Source organism: Lepidochelys kempii, chromosome 1 (assembly GCF_965140265.1).
Source record: "Lepidochelys kempii isolate rLepKem1 chromosome 1, rLepKem1.hap2, whole genome shotgun sequence".
NCBI classification, from domain to species: Eukaryota; Metazoa; Chordata; order Testudines; family Cheloniidae; genus Lepidochelys; species Lepidochelys kempii.
The window spans coordinates 296,417,825-296,435,389 of NC_133256.1; the positions used below are offsets into that span (position 1 = coordinate 296,417,825).

At 39.0% G+C, this 17,565-nt stretch overlaps 1 protein-coding gene across 9 annotated transcripts in view; it reads right to left on the bottom strand.

Annotated features, from left to right (window-relative positions):
* The window catches only part of PPHLN1 (periphilin 1), a 140,739-nt gene that overhangs the window by 62,701 nt on the left and 60,473 nt on the right, over window positions 1-17,565 (bottom strand). For 7 of the 9 annotated variants that reach the window (XM_073328026.1, XM_073328022.1, XM_073328023.1 and 4 more), the window contains 3 exons: window positions 15,335-15,588; window positions 6,611-6,693; window positions 2,214-2,333 (listed from right to left, as the gene is read on the bottom strand). In XM_073328026.1, the coding sequence (XP_073184127.1) occupies window positions 2,214-2,333; window positions 6,611-6,693; window positions 15,335-15,588 (457 nt within the window). The remainder of the gene's footprint in view (window positions 1-2,213; window positions 2,334-6,610; window positions 6,694-15,334; window positions 15,589-17,565) is intronic. The other 2 variants (XM_073328028.1, XM_073328025.1) reach the window with 1 other exon arrangement.

Genomic DNA, 17,565 nt, shown 5'->3' on the forward strand with positions numbered 1-17,565 from the left:
AATTCAAATAAAAATAGTTCAAACAACGTTAAGAACCAGACCAAAAAAAATCAGTATTAGAAAAATCTAAAGCAGCCATTATGTTCTTAGCTCATTTTGTTGAGCCGAGGTACTGTGGCACAAGATGTTAATCAGTATTTTGATATGGGAACAAACACACCCCTGGCTTGGAAAATTTCTTTAATACTTCATAGTCAGAGAACTAAATTTTTAAGCCCTGGTGAAAAATACCCATGCTGTAATACCTCCCCTCAAAGCCTCAGCTCAAACCCCCCATCTATTTAACTTGCATTCTCACATTTTCATTTCCCAAACCAATAAATCAGCTCTGTCTCCTGCAAAATTAACAAAATATCCTAAGTAAAACAAATTCCTGGCTCCTCCCACATCCCGATTCTCTCTCTTTCTGCTTTACACAGCTGATGCATAGAAAGCTCTGGGCTTCTCAGCAGTTCTCCAATGTGCCACTCTGTTTCTTCTCTCACTCTTCCCTCCCTTCCTCTTAAAAAAATTTCATTCTGTTTCCCTCCTCCTTTAAGAATGGCAGCTTCTGCTGGTCTGTTCCCTGAGTCCCCTCTTGTTGAAAGAGCAGTGACCACTCTGCTGCTTCTTTCCTGGAGGGGAACCATGGCTCACGTACATGACTCAACCCACTTGCCCAGTTAAAATTTTCAACCTCCCAAGGTGAAGTGTACATATTGCACAATATGCAAATGATCAGATACTATAGTGCTGGGCATGGCTGTAAGCCCTAGACAAATGTAAACTTTGACTCAATCAGCTGAGTTTTTGAGACATTATATTTGACTTATAGTATTGTACTACATGTTTTCATGGATCATTATTGAAGGAAATTTTATCTTCAGAATAAACGTGCACAACAATGTTAGGAACAAGAAACTTCCATCCAGGCCAACATGACCGACAGTAGCTCAGCATTAACTGATTTATCTGGAGGCCTAGATTAATTCTGTGATAGGGGCATTATATTTGGTATGGGGGGCAAGGGCAAGGGGGCTAGAAGAACTAGCATGAACTAGGTGCACAACAGGAGATAAGGCCTTCAGTCCCAAGAAGAAGTGTTGGGGAGATGGGAGAGCAGAGGCAAACGAGCAGCACAGTTTGGGGCCCCAACATATTTCAATCTGCCAAATAGGCTTAGTTCCGGCGCTAGTAGGTATTGTGATGTAACTTCTCCTGCCCAGGAAACATAAATACACACACAAGCACCCTCTTTACAACCTTTCTGAACACTGCTATTTCACTAAAGTAGTACTAGGTAAGAGAGGCAGAACTGTGGCTCTGTACTTCCTGGAGATGCACTGAGTTAGCTTCAGGATCTGCTATGCCTTCCACATGGTCCAGTACACAACATCCACAATTTTACAAACACCATTCTAAATAATAAATATAAAACACAGACACACACACACTTAATACAGTAATCATTTCTGTGTAAGAAGAAAGTTATTGTCATTATTATGATGTACTTAATCTACAAGAGAAAAGGATTATTCCTTCAGTCTAATTCTTTTTAATGAGGAAGTATGAGAACCACAAGAAGAGAATTTCAATAAATAATACACAGACTATTTTTGTTATTTTCCAAATTATTTACACATACATGTAACACACACATATACTAACTATATATTTACACAAAAGGACTCGTCTGAATTTAACATTCTGAGCAGATGTTTCCTATGCAGGAAAGAACCAAATTATATGTAGGAGTTTATATAAATAGTAACAGTAAGTGCTACTTTATTTTTCTCGAAAATGAATAACTGTAGAATCTAATTAATTCATATTAATTACTGGAAGACCTACTACAAATTACCAAATTTTGCCTCTCAAAATTCCCTTGCAAATTTAGACCCAATCATGCAAGGAGCTCATATGAGAGAACACAGGGGTCTGCCAGCACAGGACTTCCTGCAGGTTTGGAGTCTTATTGTATTCATTTTAGTTCAGTGTTAATTCATACTATGCTAACAAACTATGTGAATTTTTCAAAAATAATTAAATCTCAGAAACAGAAGATCTCTCTACAGCATTCTCCTATTAAATATTTTCTGAAAGGTGGAGCTCTACTATCAACTCTTTGCTGAATTGCATATTTTATAAATTATTTTATAAATCATAAAATGCAGGTAACCAAAATGTTACTCTTGCAATATTTTTAAATAAATATGAGAATATATCAGTCTTACATCATATTCAGTAATATCAGGTAAATTGCTTTCATCGGCCTTCTCTGATTTTTCAGCTGCCCATTTGCTTGCAGCCTCTGCAAGTTCCTTTTCAGACAGCCTGCTGCTTTTATCCAAGACCTGTACAAAAAAATGAATGTTATAGGTTAGATTTAATATAAAAATACCTTGAAAAGTTCAAAGAAGCAATTATTCAGAATCAGAAACAATATTTTCAAAATGGGAAATAAACCATGGAAGTCATGTTTGTCTACTGGACTAAGAATTAGAAAAATCCCCAAACCAAAGGATACGCATTTTACTATACTAAAAAAAAGGGCAAACTTTTCAGACTTATTTTTATTAAGCTCAAGTGAAACTAGACAAGGTTATGTAGCAGAGAAAATGGAAAAGTGATGATTTAGGACTTTAGAATTAAATTAAAAAGATAAAGAGATCAATAGGAAGCAATGTATAAATATGCAAAAAGGAGAAGTTAGACCACAAAGGTAAGATTTGTTTAACAGCGCTGTCTGGTTTGCAAGGATAAAAGGCTATAACAAATCTAAATACAAATAAAGGATAAGTATTATGTACAATACACAAAGGAATCTAAGTTAGTTTGTCTTTTTCACGAACTGAGCATGCTCAGTAACATCTGCTGAAGCCAGCAGTGGGAGACCCAGGCAGCAGTCCAGCCTCCGTGGGGGACCCCTGCAACTGACTGGCTGCCAGCATGAGCGGGGACCCCGAGCTCCCCAGCTGCCACCGCTGGCAGGTCCCCCCCTTGCATGCTCAGCTGCCACAAGCAGCTGGTCCTTGCAGCTCCCAGCTGCTACAGGCGGAGGAGGGGCAGGGCCCTGGACCCTCCTCCCTCTCCATTTTGTCAGGAATGTTTTTAGTAAAGGCAGGGACAGATCACAGCTTCAGTGATTTTTTGTTTCTTGCTGGTGACCTGTCCATGATTTTCACTAAAAATATCCAGGACAAAATCGTAGCATTAATTATAAGTCAATAAATGTAGATATAAAGAAATCTCCAGTATACTAAGTATAACATAAAAGTAAAAAGATCCAAGGAGGATTAAGTTACAGTGAACTAAATTTAAAACCACTTTCCTTCGGATTGAAAGTATCCGCACAGGGTTTAATATGCTATAACTTATACATATTGACTAATCACCTTTAATTGAACCACCTTAACTGTCCAAATAACTTTCTGCATGTAGAAAAGCCCTCAGTGCAAGTTGCATTTAATTGATACTTTCCCAACATAAGTCAAGTTTGATAATAAAAACAGGAGTTAGATAGTATTTTATAATTAGAAAACAATGTAAAGCACAAATCTTCAAAGTTCTTATAAGAAGTTCTAATTCAAGAGCTGTGAATATTGCCAAACTTTTTTTTCAGTATGCAAAATAAAGCTCCGATGTCATTTCTCCAACAGGCTGCATAATTTAAAAAAAAACAAGTTTGGTTACATAAATAGATTTCACGGCCTAGTTCCTCTAGACTTGTTTTAAGAGGAAGGCAAAAGCAAGTGTAAACAATGCCCTATTCCACAGTCCCAACTAATCAGATAATCATAGAATATTAGGGTTAGAAGAGACCTCAGGAGATCATCTAGTCCAATCCCCTCCTCAAAGCAGGACCAAAGCCAGCTAAATCATCCCAGCCAAGACTTTGTCAAGCCGGCCCTTAAAAACCTCTAAGGATGGAGATTCCACCACCTCCCTAGATAACCCATTCCAGTGCTTCACCATCCTCCCAGTGAAATAGTGTTTCCTAATATCCAACCTAGACCTCCCACACTGCAACTTGAGACCATTGCTTCTTGTTTTGTCATCTGCCAACACTGAGAACAGCCTAGCTCCATCCTCTTTGGAACCCCCTTTCAGGTAACTGAGAACTGCTATCAAATCCCCCCTCATTCTTCTCTTCTGCAGACTAAATAATCCCAGTTCCCTCAGCCGCTCCTCATAAGTCATGTGCCCCTGCCCCCTAATCATTTTCATTGCTCTCCGCTGGATCTCTCCAACTTGTCCGCATCCCTTCTCTGGTGGGGGGACCAAAACTGGACGCAATACTCCAGGTGTGGCCTCACCAGTGCCGAAGAGAGGGGAATAATCACTTCTCTCAATCTGCTGGCAATGCTCTTACTAATACAGCCCAATATGCCATTGGTCTTCTTGGCAACAAGGGCACACTGATGACTCATATCCAGCTTCTCGTCCACTGTAATCCCTAGGTCCTTTTCAATTTGTCTAAGTTACTCTGGACCCTATCCCTACCCTCCAATGTATCTACCTCTCCCCCAAGCTTAGTGTCATCTGCGAACTACCTGGTCAGCCCGACAATCTAGCCAGCTTTCTATCCACCTTATAGTCCATTCATCCAATCCATACTTTTTTAACTTGCTGGCAAGAACACTGTGGGAGACCATATCAAAAGCTTTGCTAACGTCAAGATATATCACTTCCATCACTTTCCCCATATCCACAGAGCCAGTTATCTCGTCATAGAAGGCAATCAGGTTGGTCAGGCATGACTTGCCCTTGGTGAATCCATGCTGACTGTTCCTGATCACCTTCCTCTCCTCCAAGCGCTTCAAAATAGATTTCTTGAGGACCTGCTCCACGATTTTGCTGGCGACTGAAGTGGGCTGACGGGTCCGTAGTTCCCCGGCTTCTCTTTTTTCCCTTTTTAAAATATGGGCACTATATTTGCCTTTTTCCAATCATCTAGGACCTCCCCCGACCGCTCCAAATTTTCAAAGATAATGGCCAACGGCTCTGCAATCATATCAGCCAACTCCCCCAGCACCTTTGGATGCATTAGATCTGGACCCATGGACTTGTACATGTCAAGCTTTTTTAAATAGTTCTTAACCTGTTTTTCCACCACTGAGGGCTGCTCACCTACTCCCCATGCTGTGTTGCCCAGTGCAGCAGTCTGGGAGCTGCCCTTGACAGTGAAGACTGAGGCAATAAAAGCATTGAGTACTTCAGCTTTTTCCATATTATCTGTCACTAGGTTGCCTCCCCCATTCAGTAGGGGTCCCACACTTTCCCTGACCACCTTCTTGTTACTCTTCACATCCGCCACGAGCTACAACTCCAATTGTGCCTTGGTCTTCCTGATTACACCCCTGCATACTCTAGCAATAATTTTATACTTCTCCCTAGTCATCTGTCCAAATTTCCACTTCTTATAAGTTCCTTTTTGAGTTTAAGTTCACCAAAGATTTTACTGTTAAGCTAAGCTGGTTGCCTGCCATATTTGCTATTCTTTCTGCACTTTGGGATGGTTTGTTCCGGCACCCTCAATAAGGCTTCTTTAAAATACAGCCAGCTCTCCTGGACTCCTTGCCCCTTCATATTAGCCTCCAATGAAGTAAAAGACTTCGCTTTTGAATTATTTTCCATTTGTTGTTTTATACCACAATTTTAACTTTTAACAGAATTTTGCATTTAACTGTTTGTAACTGCATCAAGCTAAATTTATACAAGATTTAAACCAATTAGTGTGTCCATAAAACAAATTAAAAAAACTGATTTTAGCTAAACCTGTGCAAATTTGGGGTGTCAAAAAGTCTATCTCAGTTTCCACATCTATAAAGTTACGAGACTAAGGCTATGTCTACACTGGCAATTGAACAACAGAAATTTTGTCTTTCAGAGATGTTAAAGCCCCCCATGAAAGACAAAAGTTTTGCCACGACAAGTGCCAGTGTGAACAGTGTGTTGTCAGCAAGAGCGCTCTCCTGCTGACAATGCAAACGTCGCTCGTTAGGGGTAGAAGATTTTTGTCAGCAGGAGAGCCGACAAACAGCGGCTACACTGTGTGACTTTTAGCGGCATGGCTGTAGCGACAGTCCTGTTGCTAAAAGCTGTGTAGTGTAGACGTGGCCTATCACTCACATATCCTGGAGGGGTGTTGAGAATTAGTTAATGTTAGCACACCACTTTGAAAATCATGAAGAACTGCGTAAGCGTGAAGTACTCGGAATGGCAGAGCACTGCAGAACTCTGATCAGTCCTTTCAATTAACTGTTTCTGCCTTTCACACCTTTTTCAAAAACACTAGTTAGTCTTTCACTCAGGATTTCCATGGTTTTTAGTATTTCAAGGGAAAGTTTTCTTAATTGTTGTCTAAAAAGTGAACTCAGAACCTATGCTGGTACACTGAACTACCTGTGGGGGATGCCATTTTCTTTAAGATCCTGTTCACGCATGTCCACATTTCTCCTTACTCCAGGGGAAGCTGTTGAATATAATAAAACACTCATCTTGCTTAGTGGCGAAACACACTGCCACTGACTGTCAAACAAGAAGCTAGGAATCTGAATTTAACTTGTATCCTCTCATGGGAAGTACCACTATTAAAAACAAGAACAAAAACAACGGAAACATAGTTCACCTTTGAAGAGGATACTGCTGTGGAACCTGATGGGGATGTATCTCTTGACGTTTTCAGTGACTGAGCAGAAGGTCTCTCTTTACCTATAAAAAAGAACAGTTAGAAGTTGTGTACTCTCTCTCTCTCTCCACACACACACAGGAGAGTGAGTGCCTTGCAAAACTGTAATGAAAATTTACCAGCCCATGCACAAAACCTATCTCCTCATCCTTTGATGATGATAATAATCTAATGCTATTCTACTTGCTTATCAAAAATAAAATTGTCTCTGGCTAAGAAGATGAAGAGTAGCTTTTTATAAGGCTGACATTTAGAAAGACTATTTTTCTTCTTTCCATTATTTAACTGGAAGAATATTTCAGTTTAAGATTGTTGGATATTGTTCTATATTCCTGTAAGAAGTGAAATGAGAAATTCTACATCTTTTCAGTGTTAAACATCGTGTTCAGGACCAGTCATAGGACCAAAACCAAAGCTTGGGAAACTGGGTATTCACAAGGGTAGGGTTAGCAGTAGAATAGGAAATCCTGCAAAGCAATAAACCCAAAAAGTCCCAATGACAAGTGGGGATCCCTTTGTAGTACCAGGGTCTTACTTCTCAATGTTCATGCCAACAAAATTAAAACAGGAACAACTAGCAGCTTGTTCAAAACGCAGTTATGAATAATCTTGCCAAACGTCCGTTATGAGAAGCCTGCAGCAGCAGAATACTTGGCAAAAGCATAGACTAATACTTGGCATATATTTAATTAGAAAGAGAAATAAATTGAAAGTAACCTTAATTTATTAAATATTTTTAAAAACCCTGATATGAATTACTTTAACAAAACTAATGACAAACTAAATACGTTTGTAATTGAAGCACCCAAGTAATGACATGTAGCACGAGTCATTTCTAGTGAGCTATTTACTTTGTATGTTGCAAGATGATGTAAATTAAGAATGCACCCACCACTGTGCATTTTTAAATATCAATATCTGAAAGAATTAAGAATTTGAAATGTAAATAGATATATATTTTAAATAGATCTGGAATGTTAAAAAAAAGAAACATTTATGAGTTGCCCCTTTTCTCTCTCCACAGATTTTCAGGATACCCTGGCTACAAAGGATAGAATTTAACACCAACCTAACTGGGTGAGGAAAAAGGAAGACCAAACAAGCAAGTGACAGCTGCTCCCCAACTGCAACAAGATACAAAAAGCAGCTGCCTTAGCAGTTTCATATTTTATCTGATGTTTCAGTATAACCCTTCAAGATACCCTCCATACTTGGCCATACAGTAGAAATTGTTTATCTTGTCTGTACTATCTTACTCTCACGACAATGGCCATCACCTCTTTTTGCTAATGTAACTACTTTATTGCTTTTCTTACGTCAAAACAATAAGCCTATTGTACCCCTCAACTATACCTAATTGCAAGAAGTAATCTTTTTATATATATATATTTAACTTTGTTCTACAGAAAGGCCCTGATCCTGCAAGCTGCTCCAGGTGGAGTGGCCCCCTTTACCCATGTGTAGACCCACTAAAGTGAACAGGGCAATGTGAGTACAGGTGCCCACCCACGTGGAGAGCCTTGCGGGGGGCGGGGGCGCCCACATTGGTGCAGTCTATTACTGTAAATTATGGACATTATAAGTGAGGACCATGACATTTTACCTACCAAGCTCCTCAAGGCAGAGTATCTTTGCAGAACACATCACCAGTGCTAAAATAATAAACAATCCCCCACCTCACAATAAGCTCCCCCCACCTCGTGTTTGTTTTGTCCCTCATTTGAGGGAGGGGTTGCTCATATTTGAAATATAAGGCAGTCACATCTAGCCATTGCTGACTAGAGAGCTATCCAAACTACATCTTTGACAAAGATTTAGATCCTTCTAGTTCTTGTCATAATATATCACTAGTCTTTTCTTTCTTTGTTTGGCCATGACTCTCTTCAGGTCTAAATGACAAATTTATGTTTTATTATATTTACATACAGAAGTCAAACGTGCTTTTCATTATCTGCTTCCAGAGGCATTCAGAGCACACAACTAGCTGGCCCTTTAGACCACCCAGAATATTAACTTTATTTGATATCATACCTTTCATGTTAATGAATCAAAAATGTTTTACAGATTTCACAATGGTTCCAAAAATATATATATTATTGAGGGACTGGGCAGAAAAATTATGCAAGTTAGAATGAAAGAGCTGAAGAGTCAATGAGGATGAGTCGTAAAACAGCTAATAAAGACAGATATAGCAAAGGAAACTGTTCTCACACCAAATGGCGAGTCTGTGGACCAAACTGAAAGGAGGCAAGCACTAGATGAATGGAAGGAGAAGGAAGTGTAGGAGGGAGGATGATATTATGGTGGTCTTGAACAGGTGTGTGAGGAATTAAAGACAAGGAGGGCAGTTTTAATGCTACCCTGAAAAGGACAGACAAGCCCTAAACAATTAAAGGTAAAAAGATAAAGTAAAATACACCTCTGAACAGTGCTGTTCAAGTAAGTTACAGACCCGCTGATGGACAATTCAACTGAGCCCCATATAGTCATTCGATTTCTCTCACCGTAGATGAAGTCAGGGAAAGGAAGAAGATGAACCACAGTAACTAAGGAGATTCTGGAGTTGTTGCCCCAGCCAGGGAGGGGACAAGAGGCAGTGTTAGCCGCAGGGATACCCTGGAGATATTGTACGAACCAAGAGTAGCTAATAGTAAAGCAAGAGAAGAAAGAAGACCCTCAGCTTAATCAAAGACTGCGTTGCCAACTTGGATTTATTTTGATTTTATTGTGAATTTCTCAACATTTTATTGCCAGTTTCATTATATTTGTTTTTTCTTAAAGCCCCAGCTTCTGGACTCATGTGACACTAGTGGGCAGAAGTAATTCAAGAAATACACAGATTCTAAATCAATGTATTTGGCAGGTCTTCATAAATAAAAGCAGAAATCCAAAGGCAAATACACACAAAATTAACAAACAGATGCAACAACTTTGTGATTCAATTGTGGAAATATGTAACATATTAAAAAGACTATATACTGTATTAACCTCATAAATGATAGCGATTTTAGGTCTAACTTGACACGAGTAACTGGACGTAAGACAGACCTCATTTCTCAGTGGGCACAATTGAGAAAGTGAATGGAAAATTAGGTTGTAAATAAGGGTATAACAAGCATTAGGCTAGAATCAGTGTAGCGAAGATAAGTAGGAACACTCTGGTACAAGGGACAATGGACAAGGTAAAACTGGAATGTAGAGATCTGGTTATACATGAACAGCACATGGAGAGAGCATTCTGAAAAGTATCCAAGCCAATCATTAAGCACATGATGCACTTTATAGTTATTGTAATACAGGAGCTAGTAATAATAATGAATAATAACTTAATAATAATTAATAATAATAATGTGCTTACTAGTCATTCATTTCCCCCCACTGAAGCACCTTGAAAGCTGCTGAACAAATTTTAAATATAAAATAAACAGAAGGAAGTATATAAAGAAAAGTTTTGCTGTGTAACTTCGGATTTGTGATGTACCCTGCATCCACCCACCACATTTGAGCCCGGCCAGCTTGGGCATTGCGGTGCTATACACCAAATAAAGCCACCTAGCGTGACAAATTCTGGAGTCAACTGAGTTTTGGAGAATCAAGTGGAAGAGATCCCCACAGTGATATGAAACTTGTAAATAATTCAGATAATTAGAGAGCTAACAAAAATTAAATTTAGGAATTGTAGTGATCCCAACCATAGCAAATGCTGTAAAACTCTTGATAACTCAGAGGGCAAAACATCTACAAAAAGACATTATGGTATATTAGTTAAATATACACACACCCCAAAATCCACAATATAAGCAGACATGATAATAACATGGATGTATTAAACAACATCATCATCATCATCACCATTATGGGCTGTAAAGCTACTATAAAATTGAATTTTCCAAAGAAAAACTCAGCAATTTTAAATCTTTCACACACAAACCCCACCACCACCAAAGCTTAGTATGTACAACTTGCAGATAACTACTAAAATTTTGTAATCATATAAAGCTGATGTCTTCATTTGATATTCCCAACAACAAATGCTCTGTATTTTGGCTATTTCATATACGGCTATGGTGCTTCAAGAACTGTCTGAATTTTATTTATATCTTGATTGAACTATAACTCTGCTAGGGTGGGTTCTGTTTATTGTATATTTAAAATTTGTTCAACAGCATCCAAGGTGTTTCAATGGGGAGAAATGAATAACTTACAAGCACAATTATTATTCATTTTATATGAAAGATGCTTCCTTTAAGGTGTGTTATGGAGGTACTGCGCTTAACCCCATCATCTGATGTTCTGTCACTATACCTGCCACAAAAAGCACTGTTGGCTTCAGATGCTGAAGCAACCTCTTTCCTGCATCCACACCTGGCAGACAAAAATGTGGTGCAACACATCGAGTGAAAACTAATGAGGAACGGGAGGTCCAGGAATAGCTGAACTTTCAATGCAGAGTGAAGCAAGACGTGGCTGTTTATCAACAGAGTCCAAAGTACAATTCTGCTCTGAAAAGTGACCTTGTGAAAAACAACACCTTAATATTCAGGTGCCAGCATGTCATATCTGCTCACTTCAGTTACATAAATACATTTTTACTTCTTATTATTCCTGTGAGCTGGGTGAACACATCAAAAAGTGAGAATACGCACTGGAGTCTATTCCTTCTCGTGCATGATCAGAAGTAATAAGTTCTAACTCTCAGTTACAGGGCCAAACAGTTACACCTGTGTCAACCTTACCAGAGGCAAGGTTGCTGCACGTGTCACTGAGGGCTTCATCTGGCCTACAAAACCTTTTAACTGATGGTGACACTCACGAAGGAAAAAATATGGTTTGGCTTTTAGCTGTTATGTCAAATCTGTGGAGTTGGTAATTAAAAGAGAACATGTTTTTACTTGTAATCTGAGCATATCTGGCATGACACCATGATAGAAACAAACAATGAAATCCTAGAATGCCCCCAACAGATGAAAATTTTCAGAGTAAATCTGCACCGTAAGCCTTGGTTCAATCTAATATAGGTAAAGACAGCACATGGAGAAAGTAAATCTTTCCAATGGTGGTGGAATCTACTATGGACTACCTTTACTGAAAACATTCAAGCTAATCAAATGAATGCACAACAAAAACTTAGTTGTGAAAAGTTAAAGTTGCTATACATGGCATACTTAACAAAACTGAAAAAGCAAAGAAATGAAAAGTTTATATATTGCTGCATGGCTTATCTTTATTGCACCACCATCACCCACAAGCACACACTTTACCACCACCGTAACTACTATGCATCCTACACCAAAACTTTAATTCTGCAGCAGGGATGGCAGCCTTCCAGCACCCCTTTACAAAATTACCCCCCTGTAAACTCACCAAATGACCCCTGAATCTTTCCATCTGCACATCCCCTTCACCACATTACACCCTCTAAACACCATCAGCTGGGTGTTCAGTGAAACTGGATAGGAACATTTGGTAAAGGGGATGCTAGAAAAACAATAAATCACTTTTTCAAAATGCCTGCCTTCTGATTTTTGAGGCTTTAGGAAAGCTACCCACCCTGAATGTGACAGGCAGCATTACAGATTCAAAATTCAACCTTAAATGCATAGACAAACGTGAGCATTTCTCCAATGTCTTCGAGGAGACTCCACTTACTGTCTCCTATCCTCTAAGATGAAGGAGCTGTCATTCTATTTTTCTCCTAATACCTGGGAGAGGAAAACCATTCTATTTCTCTCCATCCTCTCCCACCACAGTACTATCCTAATTCCCTATTGATGGCCCTACGCCACACACTCTCTACATTTCCATCTTTGTGCCATTCACTTTTCTGCTCCACTCACTTTCTCCCTTCCTGTTCGACCTTCGCCTGTGTTTCATTTGGCCTTTCAGATTTGTCCTCCTTTACCCCTCAACTTCCCATACCTCATATTCCCCTGCCCTTCAGGCTCTCTCCTGCATCCCTCCAATTCACCAGATCTACTCAACATTACTATCTCTACCAAATTCTGTGCAGACAGAAAATGTTGTTTTAACAGATACATGTTGACAATAAAACATTTCAGAACAAGATTTCAGAAAGGGCCCAAATTTAAATAGATCCTATTAAAAATATATACAAAAATGATGAAATCTTCATAGTAAATTAAAAGAACAAAACAACTAACACCATGTGAAGTATTACATTGAAAAGCTACTTAGACAGAAAAACAAATTATGCCTCATTTTAAGCCTATTTCAGAACCTGATTTTAACTATGGAGTCACAACCAGCAATGTAATAGATAAACATAGCAGCTATAAATAGATGTGTAGTTTAGCAGATTAATATCACTTTCTTGGCAGACAATAATTCATTAGAAGTAAAAATCAATCAGAAGGTCAGAAACCCCTTTAACTTACCGAACTCCAACTAACAGCTGTACAATCGCATTTCAACAGAATTATCTATAAAGAGTTTTCAAATCAAGTGACCCAAAATCATTTACAACAATATGCATCAAAATCATTTACAACAATATGCAGGAAATGTGTATTTTTTGTATCCCCAATTTGCATCAATATAGCTGGAGATGGAGGACTGGAACAGGACATTCCCCCCAAAACCATTTATAGGAAGACATTCATGTTCCAGACCAGGTTTCTAGGATTGAGTGGGTAAGACCGGCATTCAGAGGTCATTGCCAGGTATATACATATTAAACAAAACATGTGGACCATGCACCCAGGCTCATGTTATAGAAGCACTGTGGAACAGCTTCAACTTTATGGGGAGCAAGAATAGGGAAAGCCTTATGTTACTGCTGTTGGTTGGTCTTTTTCTTGTAGATGCCTATCTACAGACCCTGCCAGGTTTTGGTTCTTTAAATATTTCAAAATACAATAAAGATAACAGGATAGGCTTTTTCTTACATGTTCTTCAAAGCAAAGATTTCCTGTCTAACTATATTCAAACACTATTCTAACAAACAACTGAAGCCCTCTCCACTCCGTAAGTAAACTATTTTAACTCGGTCATCAAAACAAACGCTTTCAGAACTACCAATTTTTAGAGTGCAAGCCATTTTTAAGAAAAAGTACCATGGTGCAAACAAAGTTGCTTTCTTAAAAGCAGTTTAATGGAGATAGACAAAACATCATTTAACTCTGGAGTAAAAGACAGCCCAGACGTTAAGTGTGGATATCCCACTTTGACTAATATAGCTGCTGCTCTGGGAAGCTCTTTGCCAGATTACATCTGAAGTGTGTTGTTAAAGAGACAATAACACTACATCATCCAACTTGACATCTCTGAACAAACATGCAGTTAGTGACTAACACAATGTATTAGAAAAAAAGTACAAAACCCCCTGCAAATTGGGAACATTTCTCTCAAAATGTGCAATTTTCTATTAGCCCAGACAGCAGGTTTTTCCATTAGACTTCAATATATGAGTGGCTATGTTAACATGCTGCAGAAGTGCCAAAAAATGTGCTTAACTGTAGAAAATTCCCAATCCCACAACATTCCCCAAGTTTTAGACAATCTTCTCCTGTCCCTGATAATTATATTCTACTTACTTAAATCCCTATTGCAGTTTCAGGAGGGTGTCATATTCTTTACTTTCTGTTCTAAACTTTTGTGTAGCCCTGCTGCAATTGTTAAAAGCCTGAGAGGTAGTCTGTATTTCAGTAGCGAGTGAAGAAACTCCTCTGTGTTTATGCACAGTTAGTTAAATGCTTTGGAATGTTTTGGGGTGAAAGGTGATATAACTGCCTGGTATGGGCACCCTGGAAAATCCAGGGTAAATGTCACATAACAACAAGTAAATCTGGATTTAAAATTAGAAGAAACAAAAAGAACACTGCTGCCAAAGTGGACAACAGATTTTACACAATTTCATTAGTATTTGTAAAGAGTACGAACAGAAATCCATAATCCACCTCATCTGCACAAAAAGTCGTAGCAATAAGCACCTCAATGGGAAAGAAAACATACTTCCACTTTTGTTTGCATTTTTTCATACATGGAGGTTTTGGATTCTTTTTAAACAGACATGGATCACCTTTCTGTGAAAAATGAACATTCAACCCTTTGGAATCCAGGCCATACATTGGATTGCCTAGCTTTAGACAAAGATTTTGCATTGATTTGAGGGTTGCAAGATTTGAGAGAATTAGAGTGAGAGTGTTAAATTGCTAAAAGAACCAATATGCATTGTTAGTACAATTCTATGAAATATCATGTTCTTGAAAAGTAAGGATCTTTACTTTTTATTTGGCTTCCCCGCCAGAATTTTTTCTTTTCTTCTCAACTGTGGGGAAAAAAAGCCCTCACCTACTTGCTCATGGCAAAGCTGCCTGTAAAGGGATCCATCACAGCAGCAAAGGGAGAAAGAAACAGAAGAATTTGATACTAAAGGAAAATAAACTACTGTACACAGAAAAGTCATGCAGCTGATGGAACTGCAGTCAGCCTAGAGAGGCTGTTGAAAAACACCTGCAAGCTCCCTCAAGAGACCTTTACATATATTCATAAAGGAATAAAGAGCTCCCTGAAACATTTAATAAGGCAGGCAAAACATAATCAGAACAAAAAGTCTAATGTCTTCATTATATAAAGAGAAAGATCTTATATAATGAGAATTAATTTCACCTCACTAATCAGTTTTCATCATTAATCCAGCATTACCTTGCTGAGAAATATTTCTTTTATGTAAAGATGACATACTTCTGCTATGCTGGGACTGGTGGAAAGAATAGGCTTTGCTTCTTTCAGGGGAGTAGCTCCTGCTGCTGACACTGGAGCCGGATCTGCTGTGTGGAGAATCCCTTCGGCTCACAGGCGATTCTCTGAAGAAAGGAGAGTCCCTCTTATGAGGGGATCTCTCTCTCAAATAATGAGAAGGATAGAAGCTTTTTCTTCTGAGGCCATCTCTGATGTCCCTTTGAAGGTGCAGAAAAGATAAAATTAATCATTTCTCCTTACTCTGTTTACAGAAATTACAGAAATCTAAAAGTGCATAACTTGTAACAAAAGAGCAACTTTCTATCTCTGTAGTAAGTAGAAATAGGTCAGTCATTCTCTACACAGTAAATCTAAGACCTCCAGTATCATTACGTACTAAGTAATTCTTGGACCAACTTAAATTGGTCAAATAAAAATTGTTAATCATACAACAAACATAAGGAGATTTCTTCAGGTTTTCATTCAGTTCAATGGATTTTAGATCCTTTTCCAATGCCTCCTCATCAGATCCTCCAACTTTTACTAGTTGGTAATTTACATAAACTACTGAAGATATATTAATAAAGTAGTCTATAGCTGAAGGGGGAAGCAGATATTCACACAAAATGCAACTGGATGCACCTTTGGCATTTTACATTTTTTTCTCCTGTACAGTCATTCCACTCTCTTTTTGGACACTATCCATGTTTTAATATGAAATTAATTAAAAACAAAAACAAACCAAAAGAGGAATCAGTAAGATGCATACGTAAGTACTGCTCACAATCTTTCACTGTTGTAACCCTCACTAACGCACAACTCTGGCCTGCCCTTTTGTTTATTGTTGTCCCTTGTTGTATTAAGTCTCATTTAGGCTTTGATCCTACACCCATTAAAGTCAATAGCTAGATCATCAGCTGGTGTAAATCAGCATAGCTTTACTGACCTCAGTGGAGTATGACGATTTACACTAGCTAAGGATCTGACCCTTAATATTTAACTTCTTTGGGGTACTTGTCATTTGTGTGTAAAGTGCCATGAACATAAATGATGCTGTATACAATAATTCTGATTTCAAACTGTAATAACTGCAAAATTATAATTAGAGCTGCAAATCTGACATGACATTTTTTAATCAAAAATCACGGAGCAGTCATGGTAAATTCACTATAAGTCATGGGTTTAGTTCTTGCTCCATGATTTTGATTAAAAAATGCCCTGACAAATAAAGGGGTCACCCACTACCTGGAACAGCACACTTTACCCCAGGACCACAACCCTACTCCCACCCCATTGAGGGGAGGAGACCCTTGGGGGTGGAGGTGGGGGCCAGAGAGTGAGCCTGCCCCACATTCACCGCAGCATTGGCAGCTCCTATGTACCCTGGGGCTGGGCCTGAGGGTTGAGTGAGCCTGTCCCACACTCACCTTGGGCACGGGCAGCAGTGGCTGCCTTGGCTCCCTGCTCCAGGTGTCGCAACCTGGCACATAAGGTCCCAGTGCCACTTGCTCAGGCTTGACCCTGCCGCCCCTCCATCACGATATGGGGGAAGCAACGTGACGGCCAGATTTGAGTGAATGGTTCGGTAATCCCGTGTCCCAGATCACAATGCTTGAAACAGGTAGCCAGGCCCATCTCCATGGGACACAGGAGCAACTGTTGCAGGGTGAGTGCAGGATGAGCTCACTCACCAGCAGCCCGCTGCTCCTTCCCAGAGCCTCCCATCCAAAACAGGCCAGCAACCCACCTAGAGCCTTCCTACAGGAAGTTATGGACAAATAGAAAAATCATGGTACCTCTGACTTTTTCTGTAACATGGCAAAACTGCAGCCCTAATTATAATAAACCAAAGCTTGCCATTAGCCAGGAATAGAACATTATATTCTGGAGCTTAAACAAAGCACAATGGTTATGTACAAGTTCTACGAAAATATATAAGCGAAAGTTCAAAAATAAAAACAATAAATCATGCAAAACATCATAAAGTTAACAAGTGTGGAAACAAACACCAACTAAATCTAGACTAGGAATGTCCGTCAGAAGTTAATCTTCTCTGACCTTCAGTGAGCAGTCTATTCCCATGTAATAAAAGAAAACATTTTTTTAACATTTAAAGTAAGCTGAATGCATGCAGCCTATTTTATTGTTTTCCTCCTCTCCCTCTTGTTTTAGGTCTACAATTTAATTGCATGAGT